Consider the following 21,171-nt stretch of genomic DNA (forward strand, 5'->3'; position numbering starts at 1 on the left):
AAACGGCGTTTCCGTGCACTGCTCTGGTTCACCAGAAGCGGCTTAGTCACGCTGACCACATGACCCGGAACCCGTACACCGGCTCCCTCGGCCAACAAAGCGAGATGAGCACCGCAACCCCAGAGCCATCCATGACTGGACCTAACAGTCAGGGGTCCCTTTACCTATCTTCTCATTTATCCACACATAGAAAGGCAGACCCCTCTGCCCTCACCAGGGTGCCCCCACTTTCCCCCCTGAGAAATTCTTCCCACCCTCCTTTTCTTGCAGGCACCTCCCACCGCCAACTGTCCCCTTCCTGAAAGCGTCCTCTTCAATGCATCCTAAAGGAATCTTAAAGTTCTCAATCCCCTTCTCAACCGGAAGTCAGTATTCCGGTTTGCAAACTTTTTTCAGAAGCCGAATGTGCTCCGTTTTGAGTGTTACGCTTCCGACTTGAGCACCACACTTCCGTTTTGACTGTTACGCTGAGGTCTGTCTGTTTTTGCTTTTTATTTTGCATTTTTGCGACTGTGTGGAACCCAGTTCAGCTACTGATCGATTGTGTGACTGCAGTACATTGTTTATCACTTTCATTTTATGGATCAATGGTCTCGTTAGAGAGTGAAATTCATGTTAAATTGCTATTTTAGGGGCTGTCTTTAAAAGTCTGGAACAGATTAATCCAGTTTGCATTGGGAAAGCGTGCCTTGGTTTTGGAATGGACTTCCGGAACAGATAAGTTTGAGAACCAAGGTACCACTGTATTTGTCAACTACAGTGGTACCACAGAAGTTGAATGGAATCCGTTCCGGAAGTCCGTTCGACTTCCAAAACATTCGGAAACTGAGGTGCGGCTTCCGATTGGCTGCAGGAACACGTCGGACATTTGGGTTCCAAAGAACGTTCGCAAAGCAGAACACTCACTTCCGGGTCTGCAGCGTTCCGGAGCCAAAATGTTTGAGGCGCAAGGCGTTTGGGATCGAAGGTACGACTGTACAACCAAAAAATGCTTCCTTTCAGGGAAATTTGTTACCTGGCGCTGGAAATTCAGCAGCCTGAGTGCCTTCAGCTCCACCGTGGCTTTAGTTCGCAGGTCTGGGGGCAAAGAGCCAGGCAAGTTTTCCAATTCCTGAATTCTGTGAGCGATCCGTGCCTGAAGTCTAAACAGGGAAGGACACAGGACAGGGGATTAGAAGAGAAAGAGATAAATTTGCCCATTGCAGGTACATTTGACATTCTCTTGACCTCGCTAGAGCTGCGATACCATCCTCCGTTACTTGCGAATAAATCCAACCGCATCTCGCAGGACTTTACTCTCTGCAAACACGCATAGGATTGGGGCTACACTGTTGTTACCGCTAATGAAATGCAAGTACGTACACTCTTGAAAGACGCAGCACTTTCAAACGCTGTTATTTATATCTAAAATAATTAGACTACGAATCACTGGAGAATTACGCATTTATCTCAAAAGCCTTTGAACTGCACATTATGTGTCTGTTAAGCTTAAGGTAAGAAATGAACAGAGAAAATCCTCTGAAATTTTCCAAAAGGCCAAGAGTTCCCTCACACTGTTGAGGAAGACATTTGAGGCATAAGCAGGGCTCAAAACGAGAGAGAAAAGGTTTTAGATTCCAGCCAACCTGGGCTCCATTTCAAAGCAGCCTCAATTTCACCCACGGAAAAGTTTTGCAATGGTTTTTAGGTCCACCTGGATAGAAGGGGGGTGGGTAACATCCCACAGTGTGGACACACAAATACACACCCTTTTCTTATTTATTTTTTTTGTCAGAAGAATGTCAGCTGCCAATAATGGCGATTCATTGGCATGCCATTCAAATACCAATAAATTCACCCCGGGTGCCGCTCCTTGCGCATCGTTAAATCTCTTCATCTCAGCGCAAAGAGGGAAGAATTAATGCTAATGGTGTTAATAGAGGAGTTGGCAGCCCTGGGATGAAAAGTTGTTAACTAAGCGCAACGTTAAGAGCAGTGTCAGTCTGGCACCAGACGGGGGGGGCTGAAATAGGCAGCGCTTCCAAGAGCCAAGTGGGTCCTAACGTTACAGAGGACCCTCCTTCTGCTTTCAGGCCAGGGAGCAGAGCCAAGTGCCAGCAGAAGCCAGAAGGGCCTGGGGAGGGAAGCAGGACGGGCCCCAGAAATTCTGAACAAACAGGATCCCCGGCAAACCGATCAGCAGCGTTTGGGCAGGAGGGGAATCTGATCCAGGGAAGAATAGTCACCATGACTTTGTCCCCTTTATCTTAATAAAGACCGGCCGCCTTACTGAAGAAAGCAACACCTGAAAATCAGCTGAAACTCACACGTCTATCTAAGGGTGTAGACCAGCACCACCAAATTGTAGAGGCTGCCATTAATTTATCACAAACTTATTCTTGGCTTTGCTTAAAACTGAACTAAAAGTCTCATAACTGAACAATCAATCAATCAATCAATCAATGCAACAGCCAAATGGCTTTCACATAAATTAAAAGGAAAAAAAATATTTTGGGGCTGTTTTTTAAAATATAAATTCCTACTAGGAATGCCCTGCATAAGGAATTGTAATTAATACTATACCTTTAAAGGCTTTGTGGCAGCCACATATTCTACAATCAATGCATCAAATGCTGAAATAATGCTCCCTGCCTAATCCTGGGAACAGATTAAAAAGGCTGCCCTTGCATTCAGAGGGAAACAGAGAAGGCTCTTAAGTCGTTCAATCATAAGGAAGGGCCAAAGACGGAAGCAGTTTCTTGAAGCTGCCATTTGCAAAACGCTCAGGGGATTTAATCTAACCCTGCCCAAAATATGTTTAATTAATCTCCACAGTGCAGTTATTTGTCTTCATCCATGCAGAAAGCGAATTTCGAACTGGGGCCGGAGAGGGAGATCTTTTTGCAAAAGGGCAGAAGCCCCTGGAACCGAGGGAGCAGTCACAAGCGTCGGCCTGAAGGACGGTGAGGTTTTTTTGGGGAACGGGGGCCATGCGGCAGGACTGAGGCCTCTGGGGTCGCAAAGAGCTTTCTGGCAGGGATACTTTCGTCAGATGATAAAAGGAATCCATCCGACATAATCCACTGTGCTCGTAATTTCAGGACAATAGCAGGCGTAATTTTTTTTATGAGCTCTGAGAAGGAAAGAAGCTTTGCACATAGTGGAGTGACATTAAATTGCACTGCGCATTATTAGTTTTACAAGACTTATTCATTAAGATTAAAGCAGCACTTAATTTTTCTTCTAAGTGTTAAAGAGAGCTTTGTAAGAATTACGGCATGAATTTATTGCACTGGCCCAGTTTCAAACAGAAAAATAAGCTGAGCTGTTCTCGACATAAATGTAAAGGTTTTGTAGAGATTTTTCAAAAGATAAGAGTTTCACTAGTCTTTGTTGGTCAAAGGACGGTATAATCACGTTTTGGAGCAATCTCTTCTTATGAAGAATGAATTCAAGAGAGAAGTCAAGTATAGCCATACTATGACGAATATCAGCAAAACTCTTTTCAGGATGGGCTGAAACTTTTCAGAGACAGTTTTAAGGGCAGAAGGCAGAAGGCACCGTCAATGGCACTTCTCTGACCCTTCTTCTTCGTCCGCAAATCTCAGGATGGTTCACAATTTAAAGCATTAGCACAAAACATTCTCCAGCCAGTTAGCTTCTGCCTTCGCTCAGAGCATGCAGGTTTCTCTTAAGTAGTAGTAGTATGAATAATAATAATAAAAATAATAATAATAATAATAATAATAATAATATTTTATTTATACCCCGCCCTCCCCAGCCAAGACTGGCCTCAGGGCGGCTAAAAACCAATAATAAAAACAAGTTGATTAATATACAATTTAAAAGATTAAGATACAACATTAAAACATTAGGGTGCAATCTCTTCATAGGAAATTTAATTTCCTTAGGGCCCGGGACTTCTAGGGTGTTGCTATATATGGACCTTAAGGTCCTCCGTGGGGCATACCAGGAGAGGGGGTCCCGTAGGTACGAGGGTCCTAGGCCGTGATGTAGCCTCCGAGAAGGTGGTGATGTGAGAACCCCAATTCTTAACAGAGATTGAGGAAATCCCAAATAATACTGGGAGCCAAGGAACCTGTGTTGCAGCAGCATAATCCTGGCTATGACCAGGTTTGGCGTGGCTGCGATGTCGCGCCAGTCAGCTGGTCTGCGGGGCACCCAAAGACCCGCCTCTTCTGGCGCCCCACTGACCATTTGCTTTGTGATCTTGCAAAGAAAAAGCACCCAGAGATATTGTCGAGGTGACCAGAGCCTAGATTTAAGGTGCTGTTTGGCTCCTAGATTTTACATCTCGGTTTCTGAGGCTACTTCTGGTCGGGTTGGCAGCACAGACGAGGATTGACAGATGGCCTCCCTTTATCTCCTCACACGTAGTTTTGGCTTTTTATCTGTCTTGGACTGGAGGAAAGGATAGCTGCCCCAAGCCAGCAGAACACAAGACACAGCTGGTAGGTGAGCTTGGTTTGGTTTGGTGATGTATTATAGAGATCTGACAGAAACAAATGAGGTGCAGTCATACCCCGGGTTGAATGTGCTTCAGGTTGAGTGCTTTCAGGTTGCACTCCACGGCAACCCAGAAGTAGTGGAGCGGGTTACTTCCGGGTTTCGCCATTCGTGCATGTGCAGACGGCTCAAAATGACATCACACGCATGCGCAGAAGTGGCAAAACGCGACCCGTGCACACGCAGATATACCATTGCGTCTTACATTCTATTCAGGATGCAAATGGGGCTCCGGAATGGATCCCATTCGCATCCTGAGGTACCACTATATTTGAACCAAACCTGGGGCTGGGGGTGCAGTTCATGAGGGAAATTTGCATCAATTGGAACCACCACCAGCCTCTAGGGAGCGGAGGTGCCCTTCCTCTATGCCCAAAGAATCTTCCAGAAGGCGACACACGTTCCTTCGTAGTTTTCCCTCTGTCCACTGGGTGCAGGAGAAATTCTGGCAAATGGCTCTGCAGAGGTGAAAAAACACCTTCTACACAACTCTCGGAAAGCGCACGAGCCTCGTCATCCTCTCCCTCAAGTCAGCTGGTGCCTATTTGGGCGACACCACACAATTTCCGGGACGAGTCGCCACCCTTCCCCCAAAGTTACACACCATGAGTGTGACGTTGTTTTCATACAGCTGGCATGTCCAACGGGTAGATTGTGATCTACTGGTAGATCGTGGGGTGTTCCTGCTAGATCTTCGGTCCCTCAGTGATATCCTCCCCCCCCAAAAAAGGGGGAAAACAACAACTGTGGCTACCTTTAAAAAGCCCAACAACTTTGCCTTTCCCAAAAAAGCTCAACTTTGGTCCATCCAATGACAATGGGTAGATCATTGCCAGTTTTTTTCTACTGTGAATAGATCGCAGTCTATTGGGAGTTGGACGTCCCTGTCATACTACTTCTTGTTGTTGTTTAGTCGTGTCCGACTCTTTGTGACCCCATGGACCAGAGCACGCTAGGCACTCCTGTCTTCCACTGCCTCCTGCAGTTTGATCAAACTCATGCTGGTAGCTTCGAGAACACTGTCCAACCACCTTGTCCTCTGCCATCCCCTTCTCCTTGTGCCCTCCCCATCTTTCCCAACATCAGGGTCTTTTCCAGGGAGTCTTCTCTTCTCATGAGGTGGCCAAAGTATTGGAGCCTCAGCTTCAGGATCTGTCCTTCCAGTGAGCACTCAGGGCTGATTTCCTTCAGAATGGATCGGTTTGATCTTCTTGTAGTCCATGGGACTCTCAAGAGTCTCCTCCAGCACCAGAATTCAAAAGCATCAATTCTTTGGCGATCAGCCTTCTTTATGGTCCAGCTCTCACTTTCATACATCACTACTGGGAAAACCATAGCTATACGGACCTTTGCTGGCAAGGTGATGTCTCTGCTTTTTATGATCCTTCATGGATAACTGCCTTGCCATGGCGAAGGGGCTTAACTCGGAGAAGCTATGAGCTATGCCGTGCAGGGCCGACCAAGATGGACAGGTCATAGTGGAGAGTTTTGACCAAATGTGATCCACCTGGAGCAGGAACCGGCAAGCCACTCCAGTATCCCTGCCAAGAAACCTCCATGGACAAAGACAACCCTGTCATACAGCAGTTGCTAAATATTTATTTTTTAAAAATAAATCACAAATCGTACTGAAACACCTGCCTCTCTGCCTGGTTCTTACCTATATTCCCGCTCTTGGAGGATTTCCACAGGGTCCAGCCCTTGGGGCTTTTGGATGGGGCTGATGCGGTTCTGTTTCTGCTGCAGCTGGACGATGGGCGAAGGCTGGCTGGCTGCGGGCGGAGGAACCGAAGGGCCTGGCATGACAGCCGCCGGCTGGGCAGGGGCGGGCGCCGGAGAAGGTCTTCCGCTGGGGGACGGGACAGGGAGCTTCTGAGGGGTGCTGGGAACATTCATCTCTGGCCCTTGCCCTGGAAAATAAGCCAGCACCAATATTCATAAACCTGGACCAAAAGGAGCTAAACAAAATGTTATCTATCCTTTTGGATAAGGTCAACACAATAGGACCAAGGACACTTCAGCAGCCAGATGCACCTGCTAAAGAGAAGGAATGAAATACAGGCGTACCTTGGATCTTGAACGCCTTGGATCCCTAACGATCGAAACCCGGAAGTGATTGTTCCGGTTTTTGAACTTTCTTTTGGAAGCCGAATATCTGATGGGGTTTCCGCGACTTCCCATTGGCTGCAGGAGCTTCCTGCAGCCAATCAGAAGCTGTGCTTTGGTTTCTGAAAGTTCTGGAAGTCGAACGGACTTTTGGAGTGGATTCCATTCAACTTTCAAGGTACGACTGTATGCCAAACAATGACACTTTTCCACACTCGCTTCCATGTATACCAACAGAAGCATTATTACTATTAATAATAAAATTTTATTTATATCCTGCCTTCCCCGGCCAAGGCCGGGCTCAGGGTGACTAACACCAAGTATAAATTACAATAAAACCTAATAGAAAAACAACAACAACAAACAAACAGTTAATTAAAATACAGCCTCATTTTAGTAGTAGCCCAGAAATCAGGATCATAAAGGGAGGAAACATCAGATATTAACAACTGGCTGAATCTACGTGCACCACAATCCAATTCCTGACACATGAAATATTCCATTATAAAGCAAATTTTGCCCAGTCATGTGAGCAGATGATACGTAACCCTCTTTTCATAACCCTGAGGGATTGTTCACATATAACAGGCCAACGCCAGCTTGGGCTGGCACACTCTCTTTTCTCCCTGGGCAGCCCCATCGCATCCAAACTGGCTAACTATGATTGCAGACCAGAACTGGTAACCCACTTTAAAGTGTTACTTCCGGTTTTTGTTTGGAACAGCACTTTGGTTTGGAACAGCACTTTGGTTTTGGAACATGCAACAGCACCCCATGGTCTACCCAACTCAGGAAATCAAAGTATGTGAGGAGAAGAAAGCCTCATACCAGATCCTGGCTTGGTGATAATCTCTAAACCAGCCCTAAGACTTATCTGGCTTTTTTAAAAAATCAGGAATAATCTCTAGAGTTTGAAAGTTCTAAAATAGTTTGTGGGCTTTATTTCGCATTCATTAATTATAAAAGTACATGTTATGTGCCCACCGGGACGGGTTTGCTTTTGTGGTCCTGTGATATCCGACAAGTTAATTCCTCTTAGAAGCATGGACACCAGTGCTGCAATATTCACACAGCCCTGTATGCGGAGATGAGAGAAACCAAGGCTACGTCTAAACAAAAAAACTGAATGCATCAAGCAAAAAAACAGAATACATCAATAAAGCAGTAAACTTGGCTGCATTTGAGGTAGTACAGGTGTGTCTGTTATGATAAATGAAAATGTTGGCATTTACCAGTAATTCTCAACATATAAGGTCAGGGGTAAAGATCAGAAGATGCTGATATTTACTAATATGCCTGAGAAGCTAATTGAATGCTTCAACTCTCCATGAAATTCCACTCCTGTTCCCATCCTTTTATCAACAAAAGATTGCCTTTCCCAGGAAATGTCAAAACGAAACTCGCCGCAATTTCTCACATTTATCAGTTACCTCACATTACCCAATTTCATTCTCATTTCTATCGTTCACCAAGGAAAACATTGCGTTTTTCAAACGACTTAATGGAATTGTCCCAACAGTCCAATGTCAATAAAAAATCATTACAGTCCAATAATATTTAATTTGCTATACACTGGTACCTTGGTTCTCAAACGCCTTGGTACTCAAACAACTTGGAACCCAAACACTGCAAACCTGGAAGTCAGTGTTCCGGTTTGCAAACTGTTTTCAGAAGCCGAACATGCTCCGTTTTGAGTGTTACATTTCCGATTTGAGTGTTACGCTGAGGTGTTGGCTTCTGCTATTTATTTTGCGTTTTTGTTGCTCTTTTTTTCTGTTTCCGTGGCTGTGTGGAACCCAGTTCAGCTACTGGTTGATTGGTTGATTCTGTGATTGCAATGCATTGATTATTGCTTTCATTTAATGGATCCATGGTCTCGTTAGTTAGTAAAATTCATGTTAAATTGCTGTTTAAGGGGTTGTTTTTAGAAGTCTGGAATGGATCAATCCATGACTTTCTATGGGAAAGCGTGCCTTGGTTTTGGAACGCTTTGGTTTTCGAACGGACTTCCAAAACGGATTAAGTTTGAGAACCAAGGTCCCACTGTACAGCAAAGGAGTTGTGTGTGTTTTTTAAGAAAAGGACTGACTAACCCAACATTATTCTTTTTCTCAACTCTCTCTCTCTCTGTTATGTCAACGGTCTGGATATAAAAGAGCTGCCGACATCTTTCTTTCTTTTTTACCTTCTGGCCAGGTTTTGGGGGCCATGGCAGCCGTGTGCGCTGGCATTCCTGAGGCAGCTCCTGGTCCAGCTGGGAGGGGGGCATTGGCATGTGCTGCAAAAACTGCAAAAAGACGATTTTCCTTCCATTAGAATGGGCCACACCAAAGCAGGTTCCAGTAGCTATTGCACCTCCATCAGGAGTTGCAGTGAATTACGTCACAAGCCCTGACAGGCACACACAGAGAGTTCAAACCCCGTTGTAGAGAGCATGTATGCAATGCTCACGCAGTTAGATTTTGTGGGGCCAGCCTGAAGCTGGAGGAAAGAGAAAACTGAGGCCTCTTGCACACTGTAAAATGCAGGTCTGCAATAGCCACATAATGGCCAAGAGGTTCAGGTTCTACGAAAGGGAGTTATTCCAGAGATGGAAAAGAGGTATCCTGACGGTGCTGGGATATTTCAGCAGGACCTAGCCCCCTGTCAGACATCAAAAGCGAGGACAGAGCAGCAAATACAGGTACTTGATTGGCCAGGGAATTCCCCAAACGTCAATCCCATGGAGAATTTGTAGGCTATATGCAAAAGTCGCCTCCATGCTGTAGACTGTACGACTATGGAGAACCTCAATCAGACGCTGATTCAAGTGTGGTACAGGCATCCGAAAATCAACAGGGACTGTTCAAAACCAGTAGACTCCATGCCAAACCGTGTTCAAACGCTGCTTAAAAATAGTGGAGGCCATATCCGTTACTAACGTAAGTGTATGTGAGTTTTGTACATGTATACGTGAGTTTTGTGCAATAAACTACTGTGCTAAATTCATTGTTTGTTTCAACTGCCGTATTTTACGCTCTGTAAGACGCACCAGACCATAAGACGCACCTAGTTTTTGGAGGAGGAAAACAAGAAAAAAAATATTCTGAATCCCAGAAGCCAGAACAGCGAGAGGGATCGCCACGCAGCGATCCCTCTCGCCGTTCTGGCTTCCAGGATAGCTGCGCAGCCTGCATTCGCTCCATAAGACGCACACACATTTCCCCTTACTTTTTAGGAGGGAAAAAGTGTGTCTTATAGAGCGAAAAATACAGTAATTTGCACAAGGGTGACTGTAGAGGAAGCTGACCGAGTCCGGCAGTTTTACCCGTTGGCTTGTAAAGAGTCTGTTGCTGCTGAATCCCGGGCAGAGTCCTCTTCCCCTGGACGGCAAGCTGGAGGTTTTCGGGCAGCGGCTGCCCCCTGGCCAGCATCTTGTAGGCCAGAATCTGCGCCCGGAGTTGGTGCAGCTGAACCGGACTGAAGGGCGAAGGTCCTCGGCTGGGCTGGCTCATAGCTTGCGGGTCTCCTGGCATCGTGGGTCCCGGCTGGCTTGGCGGCATTTGGGGCGGAGTGGGACCCCCTCCGGACATGGGGCTGGAGACATGCTCGGGGGCCGGTCCCAAGGGCGACGGGTGGGGAGACATGTAGCCTGGAAGAAGCAAAAGAGCAATTAGCGCCGTCATTTCCTGAAAAATGTAAGAGGCTTTCCTTGCGGCAGAGTGGCTCAGCTTAATTAGGAAACAAGGATCACCGGGGGGGGGGCAGGGGGGAGAGACAATAAGCAAAGAGTAACTTGCCACTCACGGCCACATTATTTCCCCCTAGCATTCTGGTAAACGAGCTGGATTTATTTATTTATAGGAATCTTTTTTTTAAAAAAATATATACTTTATTAAACTTTTTTTTTTAAAAATGAAACTATTCATAACAAATAAACACCAAAGAATTGTCAGTCTCTATTACACTTTATCACAGTCTTCTTCTAGTTCCACTGACTTCCCGCCAGCTCCATCTAGCTTTAAATGTGTATTTATCTAGCTCACTGTTTGTGTCTGTTTAAAATAATTGCTTAGCCAAGATATTGTACTTTCTTTACAACTATTCAGTGTATAACAAAAGCTATTCAAAGGCTGCCACAGATTTTATAGTGTTGTAGTCTTTTATGTAACTTTTAAATAAACCCCATTTATTGAAAAATACTTGATCTGCGTGATCTCTTATTCCTCCTGATAGCTTAGCCAGTTCTGCGTACACCATTAGTTTTTGTTGCCACTCCAATTTTGAGGGTATTTTTTCTCCTTTCCAATTTGATGCTATTAAAATTCTCGCAGCCACTGTCGCATAGAGGAATAATTCCCTTACACTTTTCAGGATAGCGGAACCCAGTATCCCAAGAAGGCAGGCCTCTGGGTTTTTTGTAAACACGATCTATGCATTTATTTATTTTTTTAAGTTCCATAGATATTTCATCTATTTATAGGATTCATAGCCCACCTTTCAACGAATGTATTTTGCCAAGTCAGCTTTCCCAAACAGCATATAAAATAAAAACCAATTGGGTATTCCCATTTTAAGAGCTTGCAAGACATTTATGGTATACCGCCGAAATCAGCTGCACGTGTGTCGTTGAGCAAACTTATGATTATGGTGTGCAAACCAATTAGGACAGTGTTTCCACTTTCCCACGGCTCTGTGGGTTCACAGGGCATGCATATAATACAAAGAAGGTTCTTGGTTTCCAAAAGATTCAAGTTAGAGATACCTAAAGGTCCTGGGTTTTAAACCCAAGGAGTCTCTCAGTCTCTGATGCTTGCTTCCGTATTCTTAAAGTACAGTGGTACCTTGGTTCTCAAATGCCTTGGTTCCCAAACACCAAAAACCCAAAAGTAAGTGTTTCGGTTTTCGAACGTTTTTCGGAAGCCGAACGTCCAATGCGGCTGTCAGCAATTGTTTCCGAGGCGCCTGCACCAATCAGAAGCTGCGCCTTGGTTTTCGAACATTTCAGAAGTCAAACGGACTTCCGGAACGGATTAAGTTCGAGGTCCACTGTATTTGGCGCTTTTGGTTTTGCTATTTATTTTCCTTTTTTTTTTTTTTTTTTTAGCCTTTTTTGGTTCATTTGTTTTTGTGACTGTGAGGAACCCAGTTCAGCTGATTGATTGTGTGACTACAGAAATGGATAAAAGCCCCCCATCCAAAAAATGACTATCATCAGAGCAAGTAAGAAAATAAATTAATTTTAATTCTCATCATCTATAATACTGTCTTATTTATTTTATAGCACAGCACCTTGTTTAGTACCTAGTTTAAAAGTACCTGAGTTAAACCACAGAGCCTAGGGCTTGCCGATCAGAAGGTTGGCGGTTCGAATTTAATAGGAACAGGGAGCTAGCGTACAGCTTCCGGATCATGTGGCCAGCATGTGGATTCGAACCGCCGACCTTCTGATCGGCAAGTCCTAGGCTCTGTGGTTTAACCCACAGTGCCACCCGCGTCCTGTAAGGGGATGTTTAGATGTCCCCAAATTTATTGGGCTAGCCTTGCTATCTATGTATCTATTGCTACACACTGTTCTCCACTTTCACAATACTATTCCAGGAGTAAAGTAACAGGAGCCCCCCAGGACACAATCTGGGGGAAACCTTTGGCAACGTAAGCATGCAACGATATGTCAGGCTAGAACGAGGTTTTATGCTGTAACCGTCTCGAGGTGCGAATACACGTTGTTTGCTCAGGCGGCTGGGTGCTGGGCCAGGCGCTCGAATGAATGTAACTCCTTCTAAAGCCCGCCGCATTTTCCTTTTTTAATAGGAACAGAACAAAAAGCAGGCAGCCCAGCATCAATAGGAGGAGGATATATAAATATCCCTCTGATTGCAACGTTCGTGTTTTCAAAAGGGGACACGGGGAAGCTGCCTGCAGAGTTTGGAGGCATAATAGCGTTCCAAAATAAGTAACTCCCTTTCTGTTCATCTGAGCTTCTGGAATGCCAGGCAACTGTTTAAATTGCAGAGTGTTTGCAAGCCTTATCTAAATACCGAAACCATCCCAAGCGCTCAGTTTCAACCGTGAATTCCTCTGGGAAGGGACCCCCGAACGATGCACTTCTGCCGCTGCTCATTTGTTTTCAGAAACTGCCAGAGATTAACTGTATTTTATGCTTACCTTCTGTTCTCAGAGCTTAGCTGCGCGGCATATGCCGCGACGAGAACGTTTGACCTTTCCGAGGCCTGGCCTGCCCTCCGTAAGCAGCAGAAAAAAAGTGGCTGGATGTGTCAGCTGAGGGAATGCAAGGAAACCCCCCAAGAAGGCAGGCAGTGGGGGTGGCAAAGGAAAAGGAGATGCAACTCACGAAGGGGAGGATATATCCCGCACACAAGGTGTGCACAATGCTAAAGCCTAGGCAGGTTGCACCATTTTCACATCATGTATTTGGTCCGGCGGGACGCGGGTGGCACTGTGGGTTAAACCACAGAGCCTAGGACTTGCCGATCAGAAGGTCGGCGGTTCGAATCCCCGCGGCGGGGTGAGCTCCCATTGCTCGGTCCCTGCTCCTGCCAACCTAGCAGTTCGAAAGCATGTCAAAATGCAAGTAGATAAATAGGTACCACTCCGGCGGGAAGGTAAACGGCGTTTCTGTGTGCTGCTCTGGTTCGCCAGAAGTGGCTTAGTCATGCTGGCCACATGACCCGGAAGCTGTCTGCGGACAAACGCCGGCTCCCTCAGCCTATAGAGCGAGATGAGTGCGCAACCCCAGAGTCGGTCATGACTGGACCTAATGGTCAAGGGTCCCTTTACCTTTTTATTTGGTCCGGCAAACATCTGCCTGCCCCGAATACTGCTTACTGAAGGGATGCAAATTAAAACTGCAGCAGGCTCTCCGTGGCTTCCCTCCCCACCACACCTCTGCTTCCTCAGCAAGAACATCACAAAGCAAGCACCCACCCATATAGTTCTGTTGCCTTCGCTCTGGTGACCTCAAGGTTAGATTGCTGCAATGCGTTATACGTAGGGCTGCCTCTGAAGACGGTTTGGAAACTTCAGCTGCTGCAGAATTCAGCGGCCAGGTTGCAAGACGGTCTGAGCTTATTACACTGATCGTGGTCCGACTGCAACAGCTACGAATTAGTTTCCGGGCCCAATTCAAAGTGCTGGTTTTGACCTCTGAAGCCTTAAACGGCTCAGGACCTCAAGACCGCCTCTTTCCATATGAACCTACCCAGACTCTGAGATCATCATCTGATGACCTTCTTTGTATGTCCCCTCCTCAATAGGTCCGGAGCGTGGCAACACGAGAACGGGGCCTTCTCTGCAGTGGCTCCCCGTCTGTGGAATGCTCTCCCCAGGGAAGTTCACTTGGTGCCTTCATTATACACCTTTAAGCACCAGGCAACAACGTTCCTTTTTAACCAGGCCTTGGGCTGATTGACATCCAATGCCCTTTTAAAATGTGGCTCTTTTAGAGGGGGCTATGGCGTTGTTATTTTTATTAGGTATTTTGTGGTTTTATATCTTGATTTTATTCTGTGAACTGCCCTGAGACCCCTGGGTATAGGGCAGTAAATTAATAATAATAATAATAATAATAGTTCCTTTCCAATGAACTCTGAATAAATGCAAACAAACTCCAATGCTACAGACTCATCCAACCCAAAATCCCTGCATCGCGGTGGGGCTGGACTAGATGACTGCTGTGGTCCCTTTCCAGCTCTACAAGCCTCCGATTCTATGAGCTAAGCAAGAATTTAATTGACGTAACCAAGAGTTCCTTCCTAGGAAGCCATTGCCGGAGGGCTGAAAATGCTGGCAGTCAAAGGATTAGTCCAGATAGATCATCAGTCTGACATTATATAGAAAACTGCCCTTTCCAGTCCAGATCGCAGGCCCACCTACAGCTGAGTACTGCCTGCACAGGCTGGCAGCAGCTGGCCAGGATTTGAGACAGGGTCTTTCCCAACCCTAGTCAGATATGCTGGGATTTGAACCCAGGACCTTCTGCAGGCAAGCCATGCTTTCTGTCTGCTTTCTCTGCATGCAAACATGGGGCTCTGCCTTCGTTCTCTAGCCCGGACATTTGCCCTTCTGGGATCTTATCCAAACACAAAACAAAGGCGAAAGGCATAGGAGCCCCTGTAAGGGCGCTCCATGGCAGGACAGGCATGGGGGGAAATTATTTGACTATGTTTTGGTTGGAACAGCTGAGGCTGCAACTAAAGGAGGCGTCGCGAATCCAGAAAAATCACAAGGAAAAGTGCTACCAGGTCCTCTTGTGGCAACTGGGACAGGCTCCAAAGGCAAGGAGGGAGAGACTTGACCGGTTAGTGAGAAAGTTAGAGAGAAGTTTCTGGCAGAGCCAGAGTTGGACTGGGTGACAAGGGCCATTTCATATTTAGAAATAGGGATATCCTTGGGAAAACAGACGGACGGGACAGTTCATCTCGCTGTATTAAGTTTCCATTCCACAAACAGTGCTCATGTGGTTTTGTTCCACCGTGTGAATAATTTCTTGATTTTCTAATAAATACAGATTCTCCAAAACACGAAAACGCACCCAATGAAAGCAAAAAATACAGTGGTACCTCCGGTTGCGGACAGGATCCGTTCCGGAGCTCCAGCCAGATCCCAAGATTTCCGCAATTGGATGTGCCTGTTCTGCGCACACACGCAGCACGGTAGAGCGCTTCTGCGCATGCGGCAAAAACCCAGAAATACACTTCCATGTTTGCCACTTACGTGTCCTGCACTTTACATAATTGGAGTTACGAACGTAACCTTAAACTTGCTTTCCTTGCAATTCTTTTTGAGCCTAAACTTTTAGGAAGGAGTGCCTCTCCAGGGGAAAGTTTATTTAGCTCTTTATAACAGCTTCAAAAGCCTTTTATAAATAAAGGCAGAAAGACAACCACCACCAAAATAACCAGCAAGAATCTGACAACCAAAGGCACAAGGCACCCTGTCCAAATTAGCGAGCGGCTTCACAGATCTTAAGAGCGACCTCAACTATATCGCCAGCCCCCTGGAAAACCCACCTTGGCTGTGCTGATCCCTTGGGCTCTGGGGCGGCCCCATGCCAGGGTGAGGGGGCCTCATGCTTGCGGTCTTCATGGCGCTGTTGTGCAGGTCTTCCACCATTCCTTTCTCATGCAAACCATCAATAGGCTGTAAACAGAGGAAAAACATGCATATGTTTCTGGACTGCTCCATCATTTCAGAAAAAAATGGGTCTCTAGACATGTACACACACAAAATAGCATTAAAATCAGGTCAACTGGGGTTGCCATATGTCCGGATTTTCCCAGACATACCGGGAACAGAGGTGGGCAGCAGAGTCCAGGTGGAAATTGGGAAAATCCGGACGTATGGCAGTCCATGTCAGCAGTGCAGTTTTCCCATAAAAATAGCTCAAAAGCGGCATTTTTAAAGCAATTTTGCCCCCAAAGCTCAACAACTTTTCCGTCCATGTTTGAAATATTACAACCCTAGGTCAACATCTAAAACACAATGCTAAAAAGACCAAGAAATCTGAAGACTCAAGGAGCTCCGACGGCATCAAATGAACACGGCGAGAGTTTTACGCGATACGGCACCCATCTTTTCTGAAACTGTCCCTTTACGATTCAAGCGTGTTTGACTTTTCTCATTCCGAACGTAACTTAGAGCAGCTTCAAAAGCCATTCGCTGAACCCCAAGATTTCTTGAGAGCCCTGTTGTGGTGCATTGGGCCAAAAGTGCTGCTGCGATAATCTCCTGCTCTTTGGCAGCAGCCAAGCAAATGGCAGTGACCACAAAAACCACTCCAATAATAATAATAATAATAATAATAATAATAATAATAATATTTATACCTCACCCATGCGGCTGGGTTTCCCCAGCTGCTCTGGGCAGCTCCCAACAGAATTAAAAGCACAATAAAACATCAAACATTAAAACCTTCCGTAAACAGGGCTGCCTTCAGATATCTTCTAAAAGTCAGATACAGTGGTACCTCTGGTTGAGAACGGGATCCGTTCTGGAGGCCCGTTCACAACATGAAAAGAACGCAACCCGCAGCGGCGTGTCTGCGCATGCGCGGGTTGCGATTTGCTGCTTCTACGCATCACATCATTTTGCACTTCTGCGCATGCACAAGCAGTGAAACCCGGAAGTAACCCTTTCTGGTACTTTCGGGTTGCCGCAGGACGTAACCTGAAAGAACGTAACATGAAGCGGACATAACATGAGGTATGACTGTAGTTGTTTATTTCCTTGACATCTGATGGGAGGGCGTTCCACAGGGCAGGTGCCACCACCGAGAAGGCCCTCTGCTCTCCATAACCCGGAAACAGACGCAAAGAGCTCAGAAGAAGAGATGTGTTGTCTGGGGCGCTATGAGCAGCAACTGCCACCCCAGAACATCCCCAAGACCATTTGAATGTGAATATTCAATGGTAGGAACCAGCCCTTCGTATGGGGCAGGAGGAAGGAGAAGCAGAAAAACCTCACGGAGCCCTTGCAGCAAAAAACTGAATTTGTGAAGCAAGAAAGAGACTCAGACTCAGTCAAGAGAGAAAGAGAAGGAGAGAGAGAGAGAGAGAAAGAAAGAAAGAGGAGGTATCTGAGCAATGAGAATGAAACTCATGGAAGACAACTGGATTCACCCAGGGGAAGTGAGATATTGCAATGTGGGGTCAGGATGAGATTCACACGGAAGGCAGAATTGAACAGGCAGGGAGGGGAGCTGGGGAAACACAGCAAAGTCCATGCAAAGGAAACCTGGAAATTGCAAGCCTGGAGGTTTTTTTATTTTAAAAAAAAAGCAAAAACATCAGCGCAGGAGGAAATAGAAGATTTACTTCCCTTGCCAGCTGCAAATGCAGAGCACTGGGGAGCCGTTATTTAAAGGGAAAGGAGCAGTCAGCAGCTGCTTTCCGGAGAAAAGGGGGCAGCGCACAGACTCGCGCATGTGTGCGCATGCACACTCCCCGTCCCCTTCCACACACACACAAACACAAACACACAGCTGCCGCGCTCCCATCTCTTGCTCTCCCCCCAAGCCAAGGCCATGTCCAGGCCTCCAAGTGTTGAGAGCGATGGAGAGAAAGCGAGAGAAGCTGGGAGGAAAATCAGAACTCTGCTACAAAAGGAAGAATAAATGATTCCAGATTTGGGGAGGTGGGAAGAGCTGCAAGACAGCGCAACAGGTTTTTGCACGGCCAGAAGTTTTCCTTTATACCCAACGGCATTTTCGAACTAATCTGCTCAAGAGGAGGAACTCCATTTCTTCCTTTCTCTCGAAGGCACAGCGTTCCCGATAAAACAACAACAACCGCTGCTATCCCTAATAGCACATAATTAAAACTACAGCGCTAGAAATTCTCAATTTTGGGAAGGGCAGTTTGTTAGTGTTGAAAAAGAACCAGAGCTCTCCTGAAAACGATGCCCTTGGCACAAGCAGCCTTTCTTACGATGGAGATGTTTGCCAAGGCGGACCGAGGTGTTTCGAAGTCACGGGACCGTGGAAAAGCAGTGGGAGACGCACCGAAAATGGCCTTTTTGCCGTGGGCAGAAGGTGCTTCAGAGCAGGTGGGCTGAGGTCCAAGAAGGGAGTTTCCTCCCTATGGCATTTATGGGTCCAGAATGTTCCATGGCAGTTGGCAGATCCGTTAAGAATGGGGAAGAAGGAAGCAGGTGAGGGAGGAAGATGAAGGCGGGGCAAGATGTTCCCAGGGCACACCTTAAGGCAGATTTGTCGCCAACCAACCAGCTGTCATCATTATTATATCAGTATTTGCATTATTTCAATCAATTTATATACCACCCTTTATCAAAAGCTCCCAGGGCAGTGTACTACATTAAAAACACATTACAGAACATCAATGACAAAAACATAGTCAAAAGCATACTGACAGACAGACAAATCATTAATAATAATAAGTCATTTCCCCCACACTTTTACAGGCCACAGATTATTTAATGGATGAAAGGTAAAGGGGAATGTTTCTGCCTGGCACCTGAAGGCATGTAATGATGGCGCCAGGCAAGCCTCTCTGGGGAGAGTGTTTCAAAACTGGGGAGCCACCACAGAAAAGGCCCCGCTCTCTTGTTGCCACCCTCCGAACCTCTCTGGGTGTAGGGGACATAGACAAATGGAGGGTCTGGGTCAGTTCACATGGGGAGAGGCGATCCTTGGGGTATTGAGGTCCTGAGTCGTGTAGGGCTTTAAAGTTCTCAAAACCTTAACCTGAAGCACTGAGGTAACTGATCTCTACGTGGCCTTTGGTGCAATGCGATCTTTCCCCTTCAGGAGGTGATACCGCAGCCCACTTATTCTTGGGGAACTTTTTGTTCCTGGGGCTGTGCCAAATTCACAAGAAACTGAGGGATACAAATCAGAGTAGGAACTTGAAAATATACAAGTCCCATTAAACACAGTTTGTATCACACACACTCCAAATAACATCACCGCCACTTCTAAAGTATAAATCCTTTACTTTTAGTTCGGGGTCATAAAGAAAGAGAAAACCACTAACCTCCCATCATTCATGAGCCCCAAGGCAAATAAACTCTTGTTTGCATGAGAGCAAAGCTGCCCGGGAGCTCTGCCCAGGCGCGTTTACACAGAAGTAAAGGTAAAGGTAAAGGGACCCCTGACCATTAGGTCCAGTCATGACCGACTCTGGGGTTGTGACACTCATCTCGCTTTATTGGCCGAGGGAGCTGGCGTACAGCTTCCGGGTCATGTGGCCAGCATGACTAAGCCGCTTCTGGCAAACTAGAGCAGCGCACAGAAACGCCGTTTACCTTCCCGCCGGAGTGGTACCTATTTATCTACTTGCACTTTGACGTGCTTTTGAACTGCTAGGTTGGCAGGAGCAGGGACCGAGCAATGGGAGCTCACCCCGTCGCGGGGATTCAAACCGCTGATCTTCTGATCGGCAAGTCCTAGGCTCTGTGGTTTAACCCACAGCACCACCCGCGTCCCTTACACTGAAGTAAGCCCCAGCAATTTCAGGGGAACTTGCTTCCACGTAACTCACTCAGGATCGGGATGTAAGGTGCTAGCTCAACACTGCCAGCTGAGCCTACAAAAATTAAGAACCTCAAAAGTTATGCTATCCCACCCATAACAGCATCCGCCATTTGTGATGTGTTTCCATTTGGGAAAACGTTGAAAATATTCCACTTGTAAGCTTCCCTCTTTTATTGTACAGATGTGGCCTTACAAGACTCCCACCAAGATCGAGTAGCCATTTACAAGCCTGGGTAAGTACACAGCGTGATTTCTAATGCCTGGATCCTGTATTTCAATAAAAGATCCAGTGATTTCAATAAAAACGCCATTCCCAGTAGGTGGTGTTCAAGCTTCAGGACAGCATCCAAAATATACTGCTTTGGTTTCCAAACTCCCATCCTTCTTCAAAAGGAAACTGGCAGCGCCATCTTAGACATGGCTCATCAGAGGTAAGTCCCGTTGTCTTCAATGCTACTAAACGCCCTGGTAAGTAAATGGATATAGGATTGCAGAAACCTAAGTCAAAACTATTTGCCATAACTGCAGCATTCAATCCATGCGCTACAGAAGCGCTGCTCAGTTGCAGGAGTCAAATGCATTTCCGTATCACAGGATCACCGTCTGCCCTTTTACTTAGATAATATAAAGCTTAAAGTGATTATTCTGGAACACAAAGGCACAGCCACTGCTTTTCAGCCTTGTCCAGTCGGCGGCTAAATGCAAAAGGAGCGCAGGGCTTTGGCACTTTTAATAAAGTTATCTAAAACATAAAACTCCAAGATACATTGTCAAAGGCTTTTTCTGCATCAATAAACATTAACATTGCTTTACAACTCTTTCTTGCTTCTAATTTCCCCAAAATATCCACAACATTTCTAATGTTGTCTTTCATATGTCTTCCAGGCAGAAATCCTGCCTGGTCTTTATGAATATACTCAGATAAAACCTTCTTTAGCCTGTTGGCCAGTGTATTTGCAAAAAAAATGTAATCCACATTGAGTAGGGAGATTGGTCTGTAGTTTTTAACACTGGATCTATCTTGACCCTATTTACGAATCAGAGTAATATAAGCTTGCTTCCAGGTTTCAGGGGCTTTGCCCCCTCACAAAATCGAGTTAGATACTTCTGCTAGAGGTTGGATGAGCCAGTCTTACAACGTCTTATAATATTTTGCTGATAGACCATCAGGTCCTGGTGTCTTGGGGCTTTGGCACTTTTAATAGCTGTGCGAAAAAGGGAATTTCAGCCACCAATGTTTGCCATGCAAGCGACCCTACTGACATCAGACGTGCACAACAACTGCCACCCGTATTTTGTTAGCTAAAAACTGGAAAACCCAAGAATTACCAATGATAGAAGAATGGCAGATGAAGATGATGGATTTTTCGGAGCTAGCCGACCTAACCGGAAGAGTCCACGACCAGAAGGAGGAGGAGTATCAGGAAGAGTGGATTAAATTTAATAATTATCTAGCTAAATTTGTTAAGTCAAATTAACTGAAAACAGCTTGCAGATATTTAATTGGCTAAGGATTTTATTTATGTTAAGTGATGAATTAATATGTTTAATGTCATAATGTGACGATC

At 46.0% G+C, this 21,171-nt stretch overlaps 1 protein-coding gene across 6 annotated transcripts in view; it reads right to left on the reverse strand.

Moving 5' to 3' along the window:
• The window catches only part of SMARCA2 (SWI/SNF related BAF chromatin remodeling complex subunit ATPase 2), a 124,311-nt gene that overhangs the window by 91,347 nt on the left and 11,793 nt on the right, over positions 1-21,171 (reverse strand). For 3 of the 6 annotated variants that reach the window (XM_080987690.1, XM_080987691.1, XM_080987689.1), the window contains exons 3-7: positions 15,624-15,753; positions 9,920-10,243; positions 8,798-8,899; positions 6,167-6,416; positions 1,016-1,142 (exon numbers count right to left, since the gene is read on the reverse strand). In XM_080987690.1, the coding sequence (XP_080843816.1) occupies positions 1,016-1,142; positions 6,167-6,416; positions 8,798-8,899; positions 9,920-10,243; positions 15,624-15,753 (933 nt within the window). Of the gene's footprint in view, positions 1-1,015; positions 1,143-6,166; positions 6,417-8,797; positions 8,900-9,919; positions 10,244-15,623; positions 15,754-18,038; positions 18,214-21,171 lie in introns of those variants that run through there. The other 3 variants (XM_080987694.1, XM_080987693.1, XM_080987692.1) reach the window with 3 other exon arrangements.

Source organism: Podarcis pityusensis (assembly GCF_964106645.2).
Source record: "Podarcis pityusensis genome assembly, chromosome: 17".
Lineage (NCBI taxonomy): Eukaryota > Metazoa > Chordata > Lepidosauria > Squamata > Lacertidae > Podarcis > Podarcis pityusensis.